This window comes from Gobius niger (assembly GCF_951799975.1).
Source record: "Gobius niger genome assembly, chromosome: 9".
NCBI lineage: Eukaryota > Metazoa > Chordata > Actinopteri > Gobiiformes > Gobiidae > Gobius > Gobius niger.
Window position 1 is genome coordinate 23,085,143 of NC_136860.1, and position 16,716 is coordinate 23,101,858.

The 16,716-nt window shown below is 41.0% G+C and overlaps 1 protein-coding gene across 2 annotated transcripts in view; it reads right to left on the reverse strand.

The window, feature by feature from the left end:
• plcl1 (phospholipase C like 1) overlaps positions 1-13,189 on the reverse strand; it is a 258,431-nt gene extending 245,242 nt beyond the window's left edge. For both annotated transcript variants that reach the window (XR_013793251.1, XM_079563559.1), the window contains exon 1: positions 12,286-13,189. Coding sequence is in view for 1 of the 2 variants with exons in the window: in XM_079563559.1 (XP_079419685.1) it covers positions 12,286-12,465 (180 nt within the window). In the remaining variant the exon portion in view is untranslated. The remainder of the gene's footprint in view (positions 1-12,285) is intronic.
• Between the last annotated feature and the right edge of the window lie 3,527 nt (positions 13,190-16,716).

Consider the following 16,716-nt stretch of genomic DNA (forward strand, 5'->3'; position numbering starts at 1 on the left):
TTCAGTGAGATTACTCCCCAGCGTTTTCACCCGCTCACGTATTTAGTACAGTACAAAAGGCCGCTAATGGTGTTGCAGCTCGCCAAAGCATCTGCATAACAGCTTTACAATATCACATCTGTCACTGCTGCATTTTCAACCTGCCCCGATGCCCTACAGGATTAAAAAGAACATATGACATTCGGAGAGGGAGAGTGAGATTAAAATGGGTAATAAATGAGTGAATCTGTAAAGGTTATAAGCACGGTACAACTGTAATTTTCCTGTTGGCTGGAGTTCACGTGTATCTATGCGCGGCTGCACATCTTAAAGCTCATTTATCAACACATTACAATCACACCACCAGCCGTATGTCTTCATTCTTTTCGTATGCATTCATGTAATTCATAACACGTTTAGATACCACGCTATTTCAATCTTATTTCTCTGTTATTACTGTGCTATAAAGTAAAGGTCAAGTATCGTCGATAAGATGGGCACAATGTATCCTGTGACCAAAATTCATGCATCCAGGAAACGTCTGGTGACCAAATCTTTAAATCACACACAGAGATTAGAGAGTCTGCGGTACGTGAGCAGAGAGGAGCGAGGCAGATGCAGAGACATGTTTGCTCCTAAAGGACGTCCAGAGAAAGATGATTAGAGTGGTAATCCTGTTAGGACCCTGTATTCCTAGAACCACAGCAGTCGCCTCTGTAACTCCTCTGACGGGACCTGAGGGAAGTCCTCACCAACGGCACCAACCTTCATTTACTATTTAGATCAAAATGATTGCGCCTTGCTATAACTGGTTTCGATTAGCAGTTTGCAGTTAAATGATAATGTACTGGGCTTTTTCTGGCCATTGGTAAAAAGATGTTTAAAATGTATCGCTGTATTAACCAGACACTCCACTTACTTACTAACCTGGGCCTTATTTTACTACAACATCTCCTTTTCAAATTGCAATAAACCTTGCCGTCGCCCTTGAAGCATCATTGTTTGTGTGGAATTCAGCTAGCTAATGTTGATCTAAAATACCGACATGTTTATTGCCAAATGCCAGAAATCTTTATCAGTCTAAAGACCCAAAATGTACAAAATGAGTATCGTATCTCAAAGAGTTCAATATTTGAGTTTCGTGGCCAAAAGTTCAGCTTCTCTTTGTGATATTTGTTGACTTTGATTGCATCTAAGAGGATAAAGGTCATATGGGTCAAACTGGCCTAACTGGATAAGATGATGACAGACAGTTCAGAGTCTCAGGGCAAAGGGCAACAGGTCAACAGGTGGGCTTTGAGTGACATGAAATGAGCACACTAAAAAACAATGTTCTGAACATCCCATAGTAACCCATATCAAGTTTTGGCTTTGACTGGATGGTTGGCAAAACCTTTGAACTATTCTGTCAATTTTCATCAAAAACTGGTAAAGTGAATAGATGCTTTTTTCCCCAACCAAACGTAAATAGAGCTTTAGTAAGGACTTCCCTATATTCTGTGACAATATGACTAAATGATTGTGATTTGGATAGACATTTCCATGAAATGTCCGGTGACAAGGAACAAATTACCCATTTCTGAGTGGACACCAGATGGACAAACTAGAGTTGCGAGAAATTCTTGACTTACACAATAACTTTGCAAAAAAATCCGGACCTGAATCTGAAGCTGGGTCTCTTTTTAACGAAATCATAAAAAGCTGCTATCAGTCAGATGTTTTACTTGCACAAGCCGCTTTAATCTCTTGTGAAAGAATGTACAGTCAAATATAGTCACATGTGCAGAGTGGAGCTTGGATCAGGATTTGGAGGTGGGGCTTACGTCACTTGTGTTCCCTGCAGTTGCCATGGCAGCAGGTGGGTACTACATGAAATTCCCGGGACCTCCGCCTGGTCCCAAAGCAAAGTCCCTACAGTCCAGGCTGGCAGCGGCACCGCATTCCTGAGCAATAAAGGAGCAGACAAACATGCCCCTCGCTCTCACTGACTATGACTGAAACAATTACAGAGAGTTTCCTCATATTCAGCAGTCTGCACACGCCTCTTACAGCACTCAGGTCCGGACACACCTATTGGCCCTGGTTCACGACAGCTCAGCCAAAGTTATGATTGAAACAAATGCAGAGAAGGGATTTAGGGTAAATCTAGACAAGACGTTTCACCAAAAAATTGCAAATGGCACAGTAGTCATGCACCTGAATGGGCTTGCCAAAGGTTAAGCGCGGGTCATGGTACAGGATACAGTAGTACACCGATAACATCAATTCACACATTCCTGCAACACGGCCAGGGACGATTACATGCCCAACAACCAAACCGGTGCACAGCATGAGTTCCGTCTTAGGCCTCACCCCCAGCTAGTTTACCATGAGCGCTTTCAATGAGCCAAGTTTGTGTCGCATAAAAAAATTTAATTTTAGCACAGGGCATCACTATTGTTTGCATTGTATTTTTTTGTCTGGCAAAACAACTGCTTATCCCAAAAAAAACAATGCAACGAGGTATAGAAGTTGAGAATTACCAACTTAATTAGCTTAGCTTAGCTCAATAACTATGTCTAATGTCCCTGTCAAATAAACACATAACATAGAGTCAAGACAGTATGATAGAAGTATAAGTATTTTATAGTGAGGTATACTTTTGTGCAACAGAAAGCGTGTTACTTAACTTTTCATTTCAGTTGCCTAAAAGGAATGTAGTATAGCATGCATTGCACACTTAACATTTTTAATTAAACAACCCAAATAAAGGTGGATTGCCTTGAAACATAATATAATTTGTTTTATTTATTTAGCTAGTTTTAACTACGAATTCTAGCAATAGAGCAGTGGGATGGCTCTCTCATGGGACAATTGGCAGTGGGGGAACCTGACATGTGTTTATGTAGAGATAAACAAGTCTTAAATTATGTCAAATGTTTCTGTTATAATGAATTAATCAACATAATAAGTAAAGTAAATATTTGACACAGAGGCTTATGTAATATGTAACCTGCCTATGATAATAATTTATGATCGCTACTTCTGAGTCTGACTACATCAAAGTCGTGCAGTCTACTTGATAAAGTTGAAAACAGATCACTGGTGTTATTGGAGGGGCACACACTCTCCAAAACACTCTTTGTTACGTCACTGAGCAACTGCGTCTTCCCCTTCAGATGCTGCAAAACCAACATGCAGTGCTGTCTCGGGAGTGCTCCCTGGTCTCACCGCCCTGAGGTTAACACAATGCACTAACATACGACAGCTTGCTACTCCAGCCGTTCACTTCATTTTCTCCACACATTTATATTTACTCTTATCAAGCTGTTTGTAAAATGTCAGAACACATTTAGGAGTTGTAGACATGTGAGTATGTTTCCAAAAAATTCCATCTTGCTACATGTCTCCAGGGAGCAAACTGACAGGACAGAGAAGAAGACAGCTGTGTAGGGGGAGAGAGAGAGGGCATTGAAACAGGAAGTCAGACACCGATATAAACAGTTCAAGACTCCTCCTTCATGTGTTTGATTTCATCTACAGTCACAGAAAACCCTCGCTTATTTACAGCACTGTCAGCTTTCACACATATGTTTCTCCTTGTTGCTCAAGTGATAAATACGTGACAACTACAAATTGCATTGGCAACAAAATACAATAATGATGTAAATGAAATACTTTCCAAAAGTCTGATATTGATATTGTTATTATTCGTTATGAAATATATGCTTTAAAGTAGAATCAAATTGGTATTCAAAATGTGGTAAGAATCATTTTAATCATTATTAACAGTTTCAATGGAGGCAATTGCCAAATTATAACAACGGTTGTAATTATTAACAAGTCTTCTGCTGCTCTGCAAACAACTTAAGTGGTCTTAAGAATATATTAATCCCTCAAATCCTGTAGTTAAGACCTCAGCAAACAACAGCTCTGAAAAAAGCATGTGATTCATTTTCAGTCTTCTAACACGTACTCCTGAGTATTTTAAGATGTGCACTGTGAACGCAATCTGGACTTTACAACCGACACTGTACCCAGTATTTGACAACGTCTGCAAATACTGCTGCAAACATACTAATCATAATCATCAGTGAGAAGCCCCTGTTGTATGATGTACAGTATCAATGAAGCCAAAAGATGCCTCCCTAATCGCCTCCCACTTCTGCTGAATCCCACCACTGAATAGAAGTAACAGCTATAGAGCTTCTAACTGTAACAGCAATTGTAATAATCACAAACTCATTATGAATAAAGAAATCTTAGCCGCTATTTGCCTATACATAGACATACACTGTCTGATGCAAGTGTATGATCACTGCAAAAGAAAACTTAGATTAGAACTTTTTTTTTTCTTGCAAAATTAACACCACAGCCTTGACATTGACCATAGTTGCCACCACAATGTTATGCCATTCAATTAAGCATAAATCTTATTATAGTCTCCGATATTTGCCACAAAGATTAGCTCTTGTAAGCTGGATTGACTTGCCTTGTGTAAAAAAATAACGTTTCCTTGCTTATGTTATCTACGTAGTGCTCTGATTCTGATACCAGATTTTATGTCAATACCACAGATTTCCCAGGTTTTTGTACCTAAACCAATTCAAAGATCCAATAATGGACTAATCAGCTGTTTATTGTGTGGGGCCAGTGCTAAGAGCAGCATGAATACTGGCTGTGAAAGGCTCTGTAAGACCTTATAATCTCAATAATCACCAAGAAAGGATTCGTTCTACCTGCTTCATCATGCTTTAATTTTTGGTCTTTAGCCCGGAAGCGATCAGCCGTAATAACTCTTGATTAGTGGCCCTAGTATTTATTTTGTATAATTAGCCATGTACCCAGGAGTTTAATCTCTTTCACAGGCTGCACTGTTGTTATTGTGCACAAACTGTGATATCGGAGTCGGACTAATACTCGGTATCGGCAGGGACAGTCTCCAAAATGTCACCATCATTTTCTGCAGTTTTTTCGCTATTACATAATTGCTTGCTACCTGCTTTTTTCCAAATAGACCATCCTCAGTCATGTGACATTTGGTTGGCGATCAGCTGTTTGGAACGTTGCCTATGGAAATATAAATCAAAATGGAACCTCAAATTAATGGACGAATCAAATGATAACAACTGAATGGTATATAATATATAATGCTATACAAATACATTCTGTCATTTTTTTGTGGCTAGAGCTTGTCCCAGCAACTTGTCCCAGTTCAACACCCTGGTCTATGGCTTTTCTGTTGATCTACTGCATTTTATTGCAAGAGCACAACTCCTTCAATGGAAAAATTCATTTCTTTCAGCTTTCGACTAATGTTGTGTAACCATTGCTTTGAAATCCGCACTTCAAAGACTTCCTGTGTTGTAGAACAGCAGTCACTACGCTTGTTTAGTCTCATAATGATCCGCACTGTAAGATACTTGTGCTTTGCTCCTTCAAATTGGTCCAAAAGCCAACATTTGAAAGAAATGACTTTGTGTTCGGCCCCTCTTGTTCTTTGACAGTCTCAGCCTCCTGACCGGCAGCTGGGGTGACACCACGGCACCGGGACCCGGGTGACACTGGCACCAATTGGCCTGCCACAACAATTGCTACATTGTTAGCACTAGCTTCCAGGAGTGCTACAAAGTAAATGGTTGTTCAAGGCAAAGAACAACAGTGAGGACATCAAACGAGGGGAGGGGGCCGAGGAAAATGTTTGGGAGACGTGGTGAGGCTGTGCAGATGGGAAAGGGCCAGAAGTAGAAGCCCACATGGCACTCTGTCTGAAGTGGGACAAAAATAAACTGCCTCTTAAACAAACAAGGCTCCTGCATGGACTGTGATATTAAAATCCCAAACTTGTCCCAGACTTTCCTTAAAGCGTCGTGACACATCTGGGCAAACGTGGGAAAGCTTATACTTTTAGGGGTTAATGTTTCAAAGCAAAGACAGGATGACCTGGGAGCAACGCTGTGACCAAAGTGATATGTCACCTGGTCCATAGACATCAGTCAAAAACACAGAAGATAATATTAGAACAATCTCCTTATGGCACCATTATCCATACGCAATAATGTTCAGTCTTTTGGCATGATTGGGGACATAACTGAAATGCTTTGCAGTGTTTCTGTATTCATGAAGTCACCAAGCAGCGTGCTCTTCATGTCAGCTCTTCCCCATCAGGAAGGGCATCCAGAGTACAAACTATGGCAGATAAAAATGAAGGACTCCAAGTGACCAGTACAAAGAGATATTCAATTCAGAGATTAAAGCCAGGGTACCTGAAAAACGGTGTCTTGTTTTTAGCTTTCACAATACCTCCTGTGTATCAAAGAATTTAATTACATGCGTGTTTTGCGCCCGTGAACAGCTCTGAGCTGTGACAAAGTGGTGCATGGGGGACCACGACCAAAATAAATTGCACTAATTTAGATTCTACTTCTATCATCCATTGCTCTATAAAACTTTAGGTGAAGATAATGTAACACTGTCTGTTTTTTGCTGTGTTTGCTGTGTCAAAAAATAATTTAATTTACAACAACAAAGTCAGGTACCCCAGCTTTAATATTCACATATAAATTCAGTTATTCAAAATGTCAACTACCATCATTTCAATTTTAAACAAAACATCTTTAGACTAAGTTTAATGGACTGAGAATTTCTCATGTACCAGAAATTCCCCATGCAGCTCTTTGATAGGTTATTTCATAATTGACAAGAAAAGTACATTTTCAAATACATGTGTCAATCAATCTTAATAGCACTTTTCCCAGCCCACTTCACATTTAAGAGTTAAAAGACTCATTACCTAATAAACCATTTTCTCCAATTAAAGCAAATCATACACTGAATAAGCTGAAAATAAATGCCAGTTAAAGAGACATTCACAGCTCCTCGCTGGTGCACAGGAAAACCAAATAACTGTAACAGTACTTGGACTTTTCTGTTCAGCTTCGCATTTGATATGGGACTCGTTTCCATGTCAACATATTTACACACTTAGACAGTTAGACAGTCTCCAGCTGCGCCACAAAGCTTATCAATGGTGCTTGTCTAAAAAAGCAGTTGGGTGCAGCAAAAACATGTACAATGCTCCGTGATGGCCTAGTGATATGTCTACAGCACATGGATGTCAGTCAGAATTGTTCGGGCCTAAGCATCGTGAGATCAAGTCTCAGCACCAAAAATGTGCTAAATGTCTACTTTTTCCTTTGCCTTTGTTCAAGCTATACAACTGTATCGAATAAAGCCTACAGGCATATATCACCACCACTGGAAAATGTGAAAACAATATTTGTATCTCATCTCGATTGTGAAACAAGAAATAAGATTTTGGATATTATTGACGCTACACGAAGTTAAGAAGAGACATTTCGAACACCAATGTAGCAAATTCAAGTGTCACGACAGCCATGAAAATAGGATAGACTGGCAACCCGTATTGTAAAAAATTGTCTTTTTTTAGCTTTTAAAAGTAAAAAAAAAAAATGCACAAAAAGTCCCTATAATTGAAAATATATGTTCCAAATGTATGTTCCAATCAGATTTTAACAAAAATTACAAGCAATGAGGGTTTTTTGTTTTTTATATTAAATTGTGTCTTCTGGCTTCTTCCTATTTGGATTTTGCGTATCATACAGTATATTGTGAAAACATTAAATATTTGCGCAGGCCTCCCTTAAATCATTTTATAAATACCTGGATACTTATTAAAAGGCACTAAATCGCCAGAGCATATGCCTGTTACTGTTTCGGAGTCTACAAACAAGGCTCCTCTTCGTAAAGACAATAGCAGCGGAGATGGAGAGTCGACTGTCCTTCAGAGCTTAAGGCAGTCAGGCAACGCAGCGAGCTGTCAGCCACACGTCCGTCCAACCACCACCACCACCACCTCTCCGAGTCTGCTCCACTACACCTGCCTATACCTGCTGTACGTGCGCGCCTGTGTGTGCGTGTATTTATGTGTCAGGGCCGATTGTTCATCCAGATCCACTCCCCAGGTCTGACGGAGCACCCAGCAGGCCCTCTATTGCACCCTTAATGCAATTGAGCACTTGCAAATATAAGCAGTTCAATACAATAATGTTTAATGGTGACTCTAGGATATTTATTTTACAATAGAAGGCATCCTTAATACTACCACCTGTGGATCTCCCATCTCTACATCTACCCCTGAACTAGAACATAAGTCTTGGTCTGCTATGCCGAACTGCTATACTCTAATTGCTACTTGGAGAAAATTAATACAACAGCCCAAGCTAAATGCATGTAATCTGATTAAGATTAATGTCCCTGCAACAAACTGATAATGTGGGATGAAGCATTACTCCAGTACTCATTACAGACCTCACAAATGGAGGGTGTATTGTCTGCCTGGATAACAAATTGAATGTATTTACTGACAAATTAAACACAAAAAAGTGTTATAATTGAGTTTTCTCTACAAATTGAGGGAATTCAGATTAGAAAAGGTCAACTTGTTCATGCAAACTGTGAAGTTTTGGTAAAAGTTTCCCTTGCATAATTTATCCCGGAGGTATAAAGGTCGTCTCTCTAAAGGCCGCACCAACTAATACATCTTCTTATTAAATCGAAGAAGTTATTATTAAGAGTTATTTATGGCGCCACAGGTCAAAAGGTGAGTCCTGGTCAGAGCTCCCACATCCCCAGAGTGGTCTCAGAAGTAAGTTTAACCATAAAAATGAGAAATGTATGTTTTAAACCACCATCTACTATTGGTATTTGCAAAGTTACACAGTAATCTTTTGCCAGCTCACCACTGTCTTCTCTGAGATACTCACCTTTGCAGACAGAGAACGCAACACGAGCTGCAGTTTTGGAGATGCTCTGACCCAGACCCAGTCATTTATCCATCGCAGTTTCGCAATTTGCTCTGAGTGCTCTTTCGTATTTTCTCGCTTCTAACATCTTACAAAACGCTGCACCTTATATAACCCACTGCAAGAAACAATGTTATTCACTTCACATTTAAGTTATATTCATGTTCACAAAATTCTCTTCCGTTTTTAACAGAAGACTTAAAAGAAGACATTCAATTATTATACCAGATGTATGTCGTCAAAGGCAGACTTAAAGAATTCTGGCCTAAAGGTCGGTATTATGTTCCCGATCGCATAAGTTAGAGTATAGCTGAACCAACAGGTAAGTATAACAAAATGTAAACTACTTATTTGAACATTCACATTGAAATATGTTGATGCTGTATTTCTTATTTCTCATTATTTGGTTGGGACAGTGCATGTTAATGAACATACATGGGTCTCATGCATGTAAACACACCACACCGGATTGTAAAACCTACGCAGACACGGGTAGAACAAGCAAACTCCACACAGAAAGGCCCCGTCCAGGTGGGAATCAATAACTAAGCTCTAAAGGCTCTGAAATTGCAAATAAATTCATTAAAATGTAGTGCTCATAATAATAAACCAATGGAGATAAAAAAGCATTTGGGCACTGTCTGCAGTTAGCTGATATTAACCCACAGTGTGACCCCGCAGCAAACAGGATTGTTCCGCCACTTTCTTTACTATTCACATTGTTTTCAGCTCATGTTATTCTATTGATCAACATTTGCTGGTTCTACACAAAATGGCAGAGTTCTATGATAACCTTAAATTTGTCACATTCAATCCCAAACTACCTTACAGCCGACAGTTCACTTACAACTCACATCGTGGTTCCAAATTTCACAGAAACTGTATAAATGCCAAATAGATTGATCCCTTTTGAATACATTTTCTCCGACAGGACAGCCCAGACTATAACTGCCTGAAAGCTGGTTAAAAGTCAACAAAGGATCAAACCGCGACGTGAGTGGAGCTGATGATAATTGCGCTGCTGATTATGTGAATTACCTCAACCGTTTGCTACATTTGCCACATTCAGCAGGCTCTTCAGCTGGTGATGCCATTACAGCGGCCCAGCACCGAGGCGGGCCCGACTGCCTCAATTACCTGTATGTGTGTGTGTGTGTTTTGATGAGGAGAGCTGAATAAACAGAGAGCAAGAGAGAGAGGTTGGAAGAGCGTGTGTGCGAATGAGGGAAGGGGGGGGCGTAGAGCTATGTGTGTGTGAGAGAGCCCCCAGTGCATGGTTGTGTTGTTGTAGTAATATGAGATGTGAAAGGAGTCAGTCTAAAAGCTGCAGTTCAGGTGGTCCCTCTTCAAAGATTTACTTCAGATTTGCTCTAAACAGAGTGCAGCGGTGCAGCTTGTACAGTGGTTGTTTATGGGCTTTTAGTACACCTGTGAAACATTAGTGACACATGTTATAAAATCAATGAATTTAACTTAAGGATATTCAGTCCTTGAGTGGAAGAAATAGTTAATAATGCATTAGTTGCTATTGATACAAGCCTTTCCTTGGTGATTCTCAATGCTTGCAAATGTTTCATTTTGGCTTTTAAATTCCAGGCTTTAGACTTTTGTCAACCTCATAATCTGCTGATAGAAATATTGACTTGTGATCAACTCTGGCGACTACCCTCTCCATTTATCCCAGCTTGGTTCACGAGAATCGAGGCTGGTGCCTTTTCCAGTTGGAATCAAGTTAAGGGGAAAAAGGCTGTTGTGAGCTCAATCCAAATTTAAGACTGTCACATATTGCATTTGCCCCTGGATTATCATAACCTTGCGAATCAAGCACACTGACAGAGCTGGTCAAGATACTAAAATGATTTGTTTTGACGTACTGCCTATTCACAAGCTCTCACTATCTTAAGATAATAGTAAGCCATATAAGTAAAAAAGCCAAAGCAATTGTTCAAGTCCACATATTTTACATTGTAGTCTCAAAAACACACTTTATACAATAATCAATACAGACCAATGTGCTTGTGCTTCAACCCACACTGAGCCTATTGATTGACGCAGGATTTTGAGTGGTATTTTAACACATTGCTTCAGCCTGAGCAGCTCAGCGGTGACCGTGGCTGTCACTGGCATCACTGTCTCTTCTCCTCCACTTCCTCGGCTGTCAAAGAGCTCAGTGTCCCTCCAGATGGGGCTCTGACTCACTGCCCCACAATGCACTGAGGATTAGGCCAAAATACTGAAAATTAGTAGAGTTCTTTAATAAATAATTACAATTATGTTAAAGGTAGGTTAAGGTTATGGTGTCTTTATTGTCACTATACAACTGTTCAACAAAATTTGTCCCCAGCATTTGACCCATCCTTTGATGCCGGTGGAGCAACCCGTAAGGAGCGGTGGACAGCTGTTTTTAACAACTTTTTCAAAGGGTTTTGTCTGTTAATAATAGGATTTACATTGAAGTAAAATTAAGAAGTCAAAACATGTTTTGGCAATATATCTTTATAATCACGGGTTTGGGTCAGTGCCTTGAAAAGCCAGGGTCAGTTACTCCCAGGTTGAGTCATAGAATTTATAGGATATTAATTTGAAAACTGACAGCGCTGCTTTCACACAAACAGTTGTAGACCAACAATCTGAATCTCCAACATGGCGGAAATATGCCTCTTCAAATTGGCATCAGGTGATGCAGAGAAGGCCATAAACCCTGCATGTCAATCATACCTGTCCTAGCCATCACTATCCCATCTGGTTTTGTTAATTGAGCTCCCAGAGCAGGTGACACTTGACCTGTCGCGGAGGACTGGAGAGGATCTGTGCTAGTAGACATGAAAGCTAACGATGTGATCCTTCCCTAAAACTTGATCCTTTCTCCGGCCCCCGCCCCACTCAACTGTGTGTGGTGTGTGTGGTGTGTGTGTGGCACTGCGATCCGCAACATGAGCACAGGTCAGTGTGGAAAAACATGAAGTCGGCGATGACGTCTGACAGTCGTGGGTAAGAGGTCTTTCCAGCCAATACAACTAATTCTTTATATTTGCAAATAGACTGTGCACACATAAGGGACTCCCTCACTCAAACCTTTCTAAGGTAGTGGTGTGGTTTCACAGAGGCCGATACTTCTAAAACACTCTTTTACTAATAAATAGAATAGGAGGGGGATTTTTTATGTGACAAACTAAAAACAATAGCTCATAACTTCCTCCTCTTGTTTAGTGAAAATAATCATCAGGCAACATCAATTAGTCTTTTTTTTTTCTACAGCTGACATTACAGCAGCAGTTGGTAAAAGTCCTGTTTTCCACTCAGCTGCCTCTATTCAATCACATGAGAATGCATCATCTACAATTCGGAACAGACTGTATGCGTAGTGATAAAATATGAATTTACGCACAGTAATTCCTATGCAGATGAATGAGCAGTGCTATTGACATAAATGTGTTTAAAATACTGTATCACCGCGACTAAGATGCCAGTCAGGTTGGCTTGAATATCACTTGTTCTTTACCTTTATAATGCTGCTCCTGCGCGGTGCAGCCTTCACAGACTCCAGAAGAATGGTGTCTGTGTCCTGGCCGCCACCGGGCACGACCACCCCGCTCCTCCGGCCGCGGGACGCTCTGGGAGGGATGCAGTCTGGCGCTCCATCGCTGCACAGACCGTCTCCAAATCCATCACGCTCAGACATGTTGACTCGAAGGCTACGGGGCTTCGCTGTTTACACACGGGGAAATGAATGAACTCGTCGAAGCAGATAAAGTTTGTCTTGCCAGTGCATGGATGCCACAAATAGGTTTCTCCTACATCATCATTTTCTGTCTGACTGGAGGAAACAAAACGACCCAATTTCGGTAATTGTGAGCAGGATCTCACAGTCACTGAGCACCAAGCTGTTTGCGGGTTTTGGGCTACGGCTGACCCGCACACATCATCTCCGCTGTTGTGGAAACGTCCAAATCAGAGCATTACACTGGACTCAGACAGGTACAGCACCGAGTTGGATGAAAACTCGAGCGCTCTCTCGCAGGCGCGCAACAAGTCAACACGCCAAGTTCCTTTCCTTCAAAGACTTCAAGGCACAACGCGCGTCGAGACTAAAATCCCACAGATGATGTTGCCGGGGTGAATACTTTGACAGTGTACAGGTTTGTCCACAAAGCAATGCCAAAGCTAGTTCAAATCCGCGAATCTAGTGCCTAAAGTGCCTCACTAAAGTCCAGAAAGGAGCGAAGTTTCTCGGTCCTGCAGTAGATTCCCGAGATTAGGCGACCGTGTGCTTGCGCGCAGCATATCACTCAAACTGAAACACATCCACGAGTATGGTCTTGGTTGCGCTCCGGACAACAACAAGCGACTTTAGACGAGAATAGGGAACACAATTGACAGTCGCGCCGCCTCTGACCCAGCGCTTCCCCTCCCGTCGTCCCTCCACGGCGCCCCGCCCATTAGCCGCCAGTACAGAGAAAAAAAAAGAAAAAAAAAGATTGAGTGACGCGCGCAACGACCAATACTTTGCTAAGGAGTGAGATTTGGAGAAGCTGACAGGTGGATATAGCGGAGACGCGCTGATGAAGACGCACGTATAAAAGTGGGCTCCATTTCATTTCAATCTGGAACGTTTGCATTTGCTACCAACAAATGTAGGCTATGGCTTGACGATAAAAGTTATACCTTGCATAATAAACAATCGCAAATTACCCTATTAATCCATCAATCAATTAATCAATCAATCAATCAATGGTTTTGTATGGCCCAACAACGGGAGCTGCCTCACGGGACTGAACAAACATTAAAGGGGCTAGATGCAAGTTAGTCATTTTATGCTCACTACTGCCACCCCAGGTCGTATGCGTAACTGCAGCTTCTATATTAAGCTCGCGCATGACGGCGCTTCGGACCCGAATTAACACCTTTTTGAGTCAGTGCAGGATTTTAGAGGCAGTTGTGGTGGATAAGTCTGGGCTCATTCTACACATTAGGACATGGCTGGAACATGTCGGGGGATGAAAATACTTAGTTTTAACATTTTGAAACTCTGTATAACAATGAAACAAAACAAAACAGTAAACAAGACAATGTAAAGAGACCGTTTGGTAACACCCGGAAGCCTAGCGAATGTAGTGAGTGAGTGAGTGGTTGGTGGTGGTCGGAAGGGCCGATGGCGCAGACTGGTTGCCTCGCTTCTGTCAGTCTACCCCAGGGCAGCTGTGGCTACAATAGTAGCTTACCACCACCAAGTATGGAATGAATGAATAATGCAATGTAAAGCGTCTTTGAGTGTCCAGAAAAGCGCTATATAAAACCGATGCATTATTATTATTATTATTAAAGTAGCCGCGCGAGTGTCCCCTGTCTTTAACCACAGAAGGAGAGACCCATTCCCATGGACGGACAGGCTATAGAGACCCAGGGCCCATGGGAGTCCCTCAGCAGACGGGCCAAGATCGCAGAACGTCCAGTCCTTGTTGGAGCTTCAGTTCTTCATGTCCAGTGGGTAGGCGGGGTTCCTCTGTTCCTCCGTGGACAGGACTGAAGACGCACCAACGACCCACCATCTGAAACAGGCACTCACCCAAGGGGCAGTGGGACAGGGGGCACCATGAGAAGAGTAAATAACGGACTTCAGATCAAATTAATATTGTATCATAATTAAGACAAGTATGTAGTAAGAAGAACTTGAGCGCTCAGTGTACCGTACTTAACACAGGAGTGTTCCTTTAAGTCAGCTTTACTTCAGGTTGTGGGTTAGAGCTTTACCTAACTGACCTGATCATAAGCTTTGAGCCTCGTCTTAAATGTAGCCTAAAGCCTACAACAATTGATAGAACAGCATAATTAATATTTGTATATTTTATTAGGCCTATCTCCTTAAAGCTGAGGTAGGCTATATTTCTTTTTTGTTAAGGTTATAAGTTGCACAAGGTTATTAACCGTTGCCAAAACTGTCCAAAAATAAAACTTAATTGGCCACTGGCTGGCCAGTTTGACCTTATATTATCGCTGATGTACAAGGCCTATTAAATGGATAAGCAGAAATGTATTTACTCAATGGACATTGTACTTACATTCTCGTCGTCTATCGCCCCCTGCTGTTTATAAATGGACGCGCCCGAAATGTTTAAGTATCGTGTATCTCACCTTTAGACAGAAAAAATGTGTTCGTGTTTTGGACTAACGTTAGCAAGACTAGTTAGAGCAATGAATGAATGAAAAACATGAATTGCTCACATATTATAATGGAGATTCAATCTCAACAGGTGGTTGAGTCACGAGACAACTGCATCCCACAGTGCTCTCTGCACAGCTGTTCGTGAGTTTATTTGAGTGATATCTTTCAACTGCTAATGTCCAATATACCATATGTTTACATACACTTCATAAAAAGACACTTGCATTTTTTTCTCACTGTCTGACATGAAACCAGAACAGACTTTATTTTTTTAGGTCAATTAGGTCAATATTCCTATTTTTTCAAATTCCAGAAGAATTAGCAATAGAATTTTCTACACTATTTTTTATTACTTTTTACATTTCATCAATATTTGATATAGCATCACCTTTAAACTGTATAACTTGGGTCAAACGTTTGGATTTCCTTCCACAAGCTTCTCATTATTAGGAGGACTGGACTAGTGTAACTGAGCCAAATTTGTAGCCACTTTGCCTCCACATGCCTTTTCAGCTCTGCCCAAACATTTTCAACTGGATTGAGATCAGGACTTTGTGATGACCACTTCATAATATTGACTTTGTCATCCTTAAGCCACTTTGTAACCAGTTTGGTTTTAACTTCCAGGCTGATGTCTTCAAATGTTGCTGCAATATTTCCACATAGTGTTCTTTCTTCATGATGTCATCTATTTTGTGAAGTGCACTAGTCCCTCTCGGAGCAAAACAACCCCACAGCATGATGCTGCCACCCCCAAATTTTCAAAGTTGGGATGGTGTTCTCAGGCCCCCCTTTTTCTGGTCATTATGACCCAATTTTCTTTTCTTTTTTTCCATCAGACCACAGGATATGTCTCAAAAATGAAAGTCTTTATCCTTTTTTATTTGCAAACTCCAATCTGTCTTTTTTATGTTTCCTTTGGAGTAAGAGCTTCTTCCTGACAGAGTACCCTCTCAGCCCATGTCAGTACAGTGCTTGTCTCACTCTGGATAATGACGAACTCTTCAGTATCTTCACCAGGTCTTTTCCATTTGTTCTGGGTTTGATAATCACATTTCAGACACAGCACGTTCATCTCTGGGACACAGAACCCGCCTCTATCTCTCATTCGTCCGGCATTTGACAACTAGAAATAATTTAAAAAATTCTAATTGACCTAAAAAAAAAGTTTATGTTTTCATGTCATGTCAGACAGTGAAAAAGAAATGCAAACGTGTCTTTTTATGACGTGTATGCAAACATATGGTTACCGCTTTATATGCTTACCTGACGATCAAGATTATGTTTTTAGTAACTCATTGTCCAAATAAATGTAATATCGATAAAACTGTGATTTGGAACTTTGAAGTTTATTTTTATTTTTTGCTTGTAACAACTGGAAAGTATCTTCCAGATTACCACACAACATGACAAAGTCTTATGAAGACACTACACACTCACTGGACCAATGACCTTCATATTACAGGTAGGTGTTGGGGGCAGCTGGCCACATGGCTGTTTTGAGGCAGCTGAAGGAGTAATAAAAGAGTGATATATTATTCATCACTGTGGGGGGAAAAAATATATATCTTTCTGGTTGTCCCACTCTGCTGAGAGCTCAGTGGGTCAGGGTCAGCCACACTAGACAAATCTCACAAATGGACATGAGTTATGGGTGATCATGAAAGCCTCAACAAGATCTCAGTAGCACCAGGGTCCAAAATAAGATCTCTCTTAAAGGCTAAACATTTGAGATGTAGGGGACGGAGTCTGGTCTTGGAATGAGCTTGG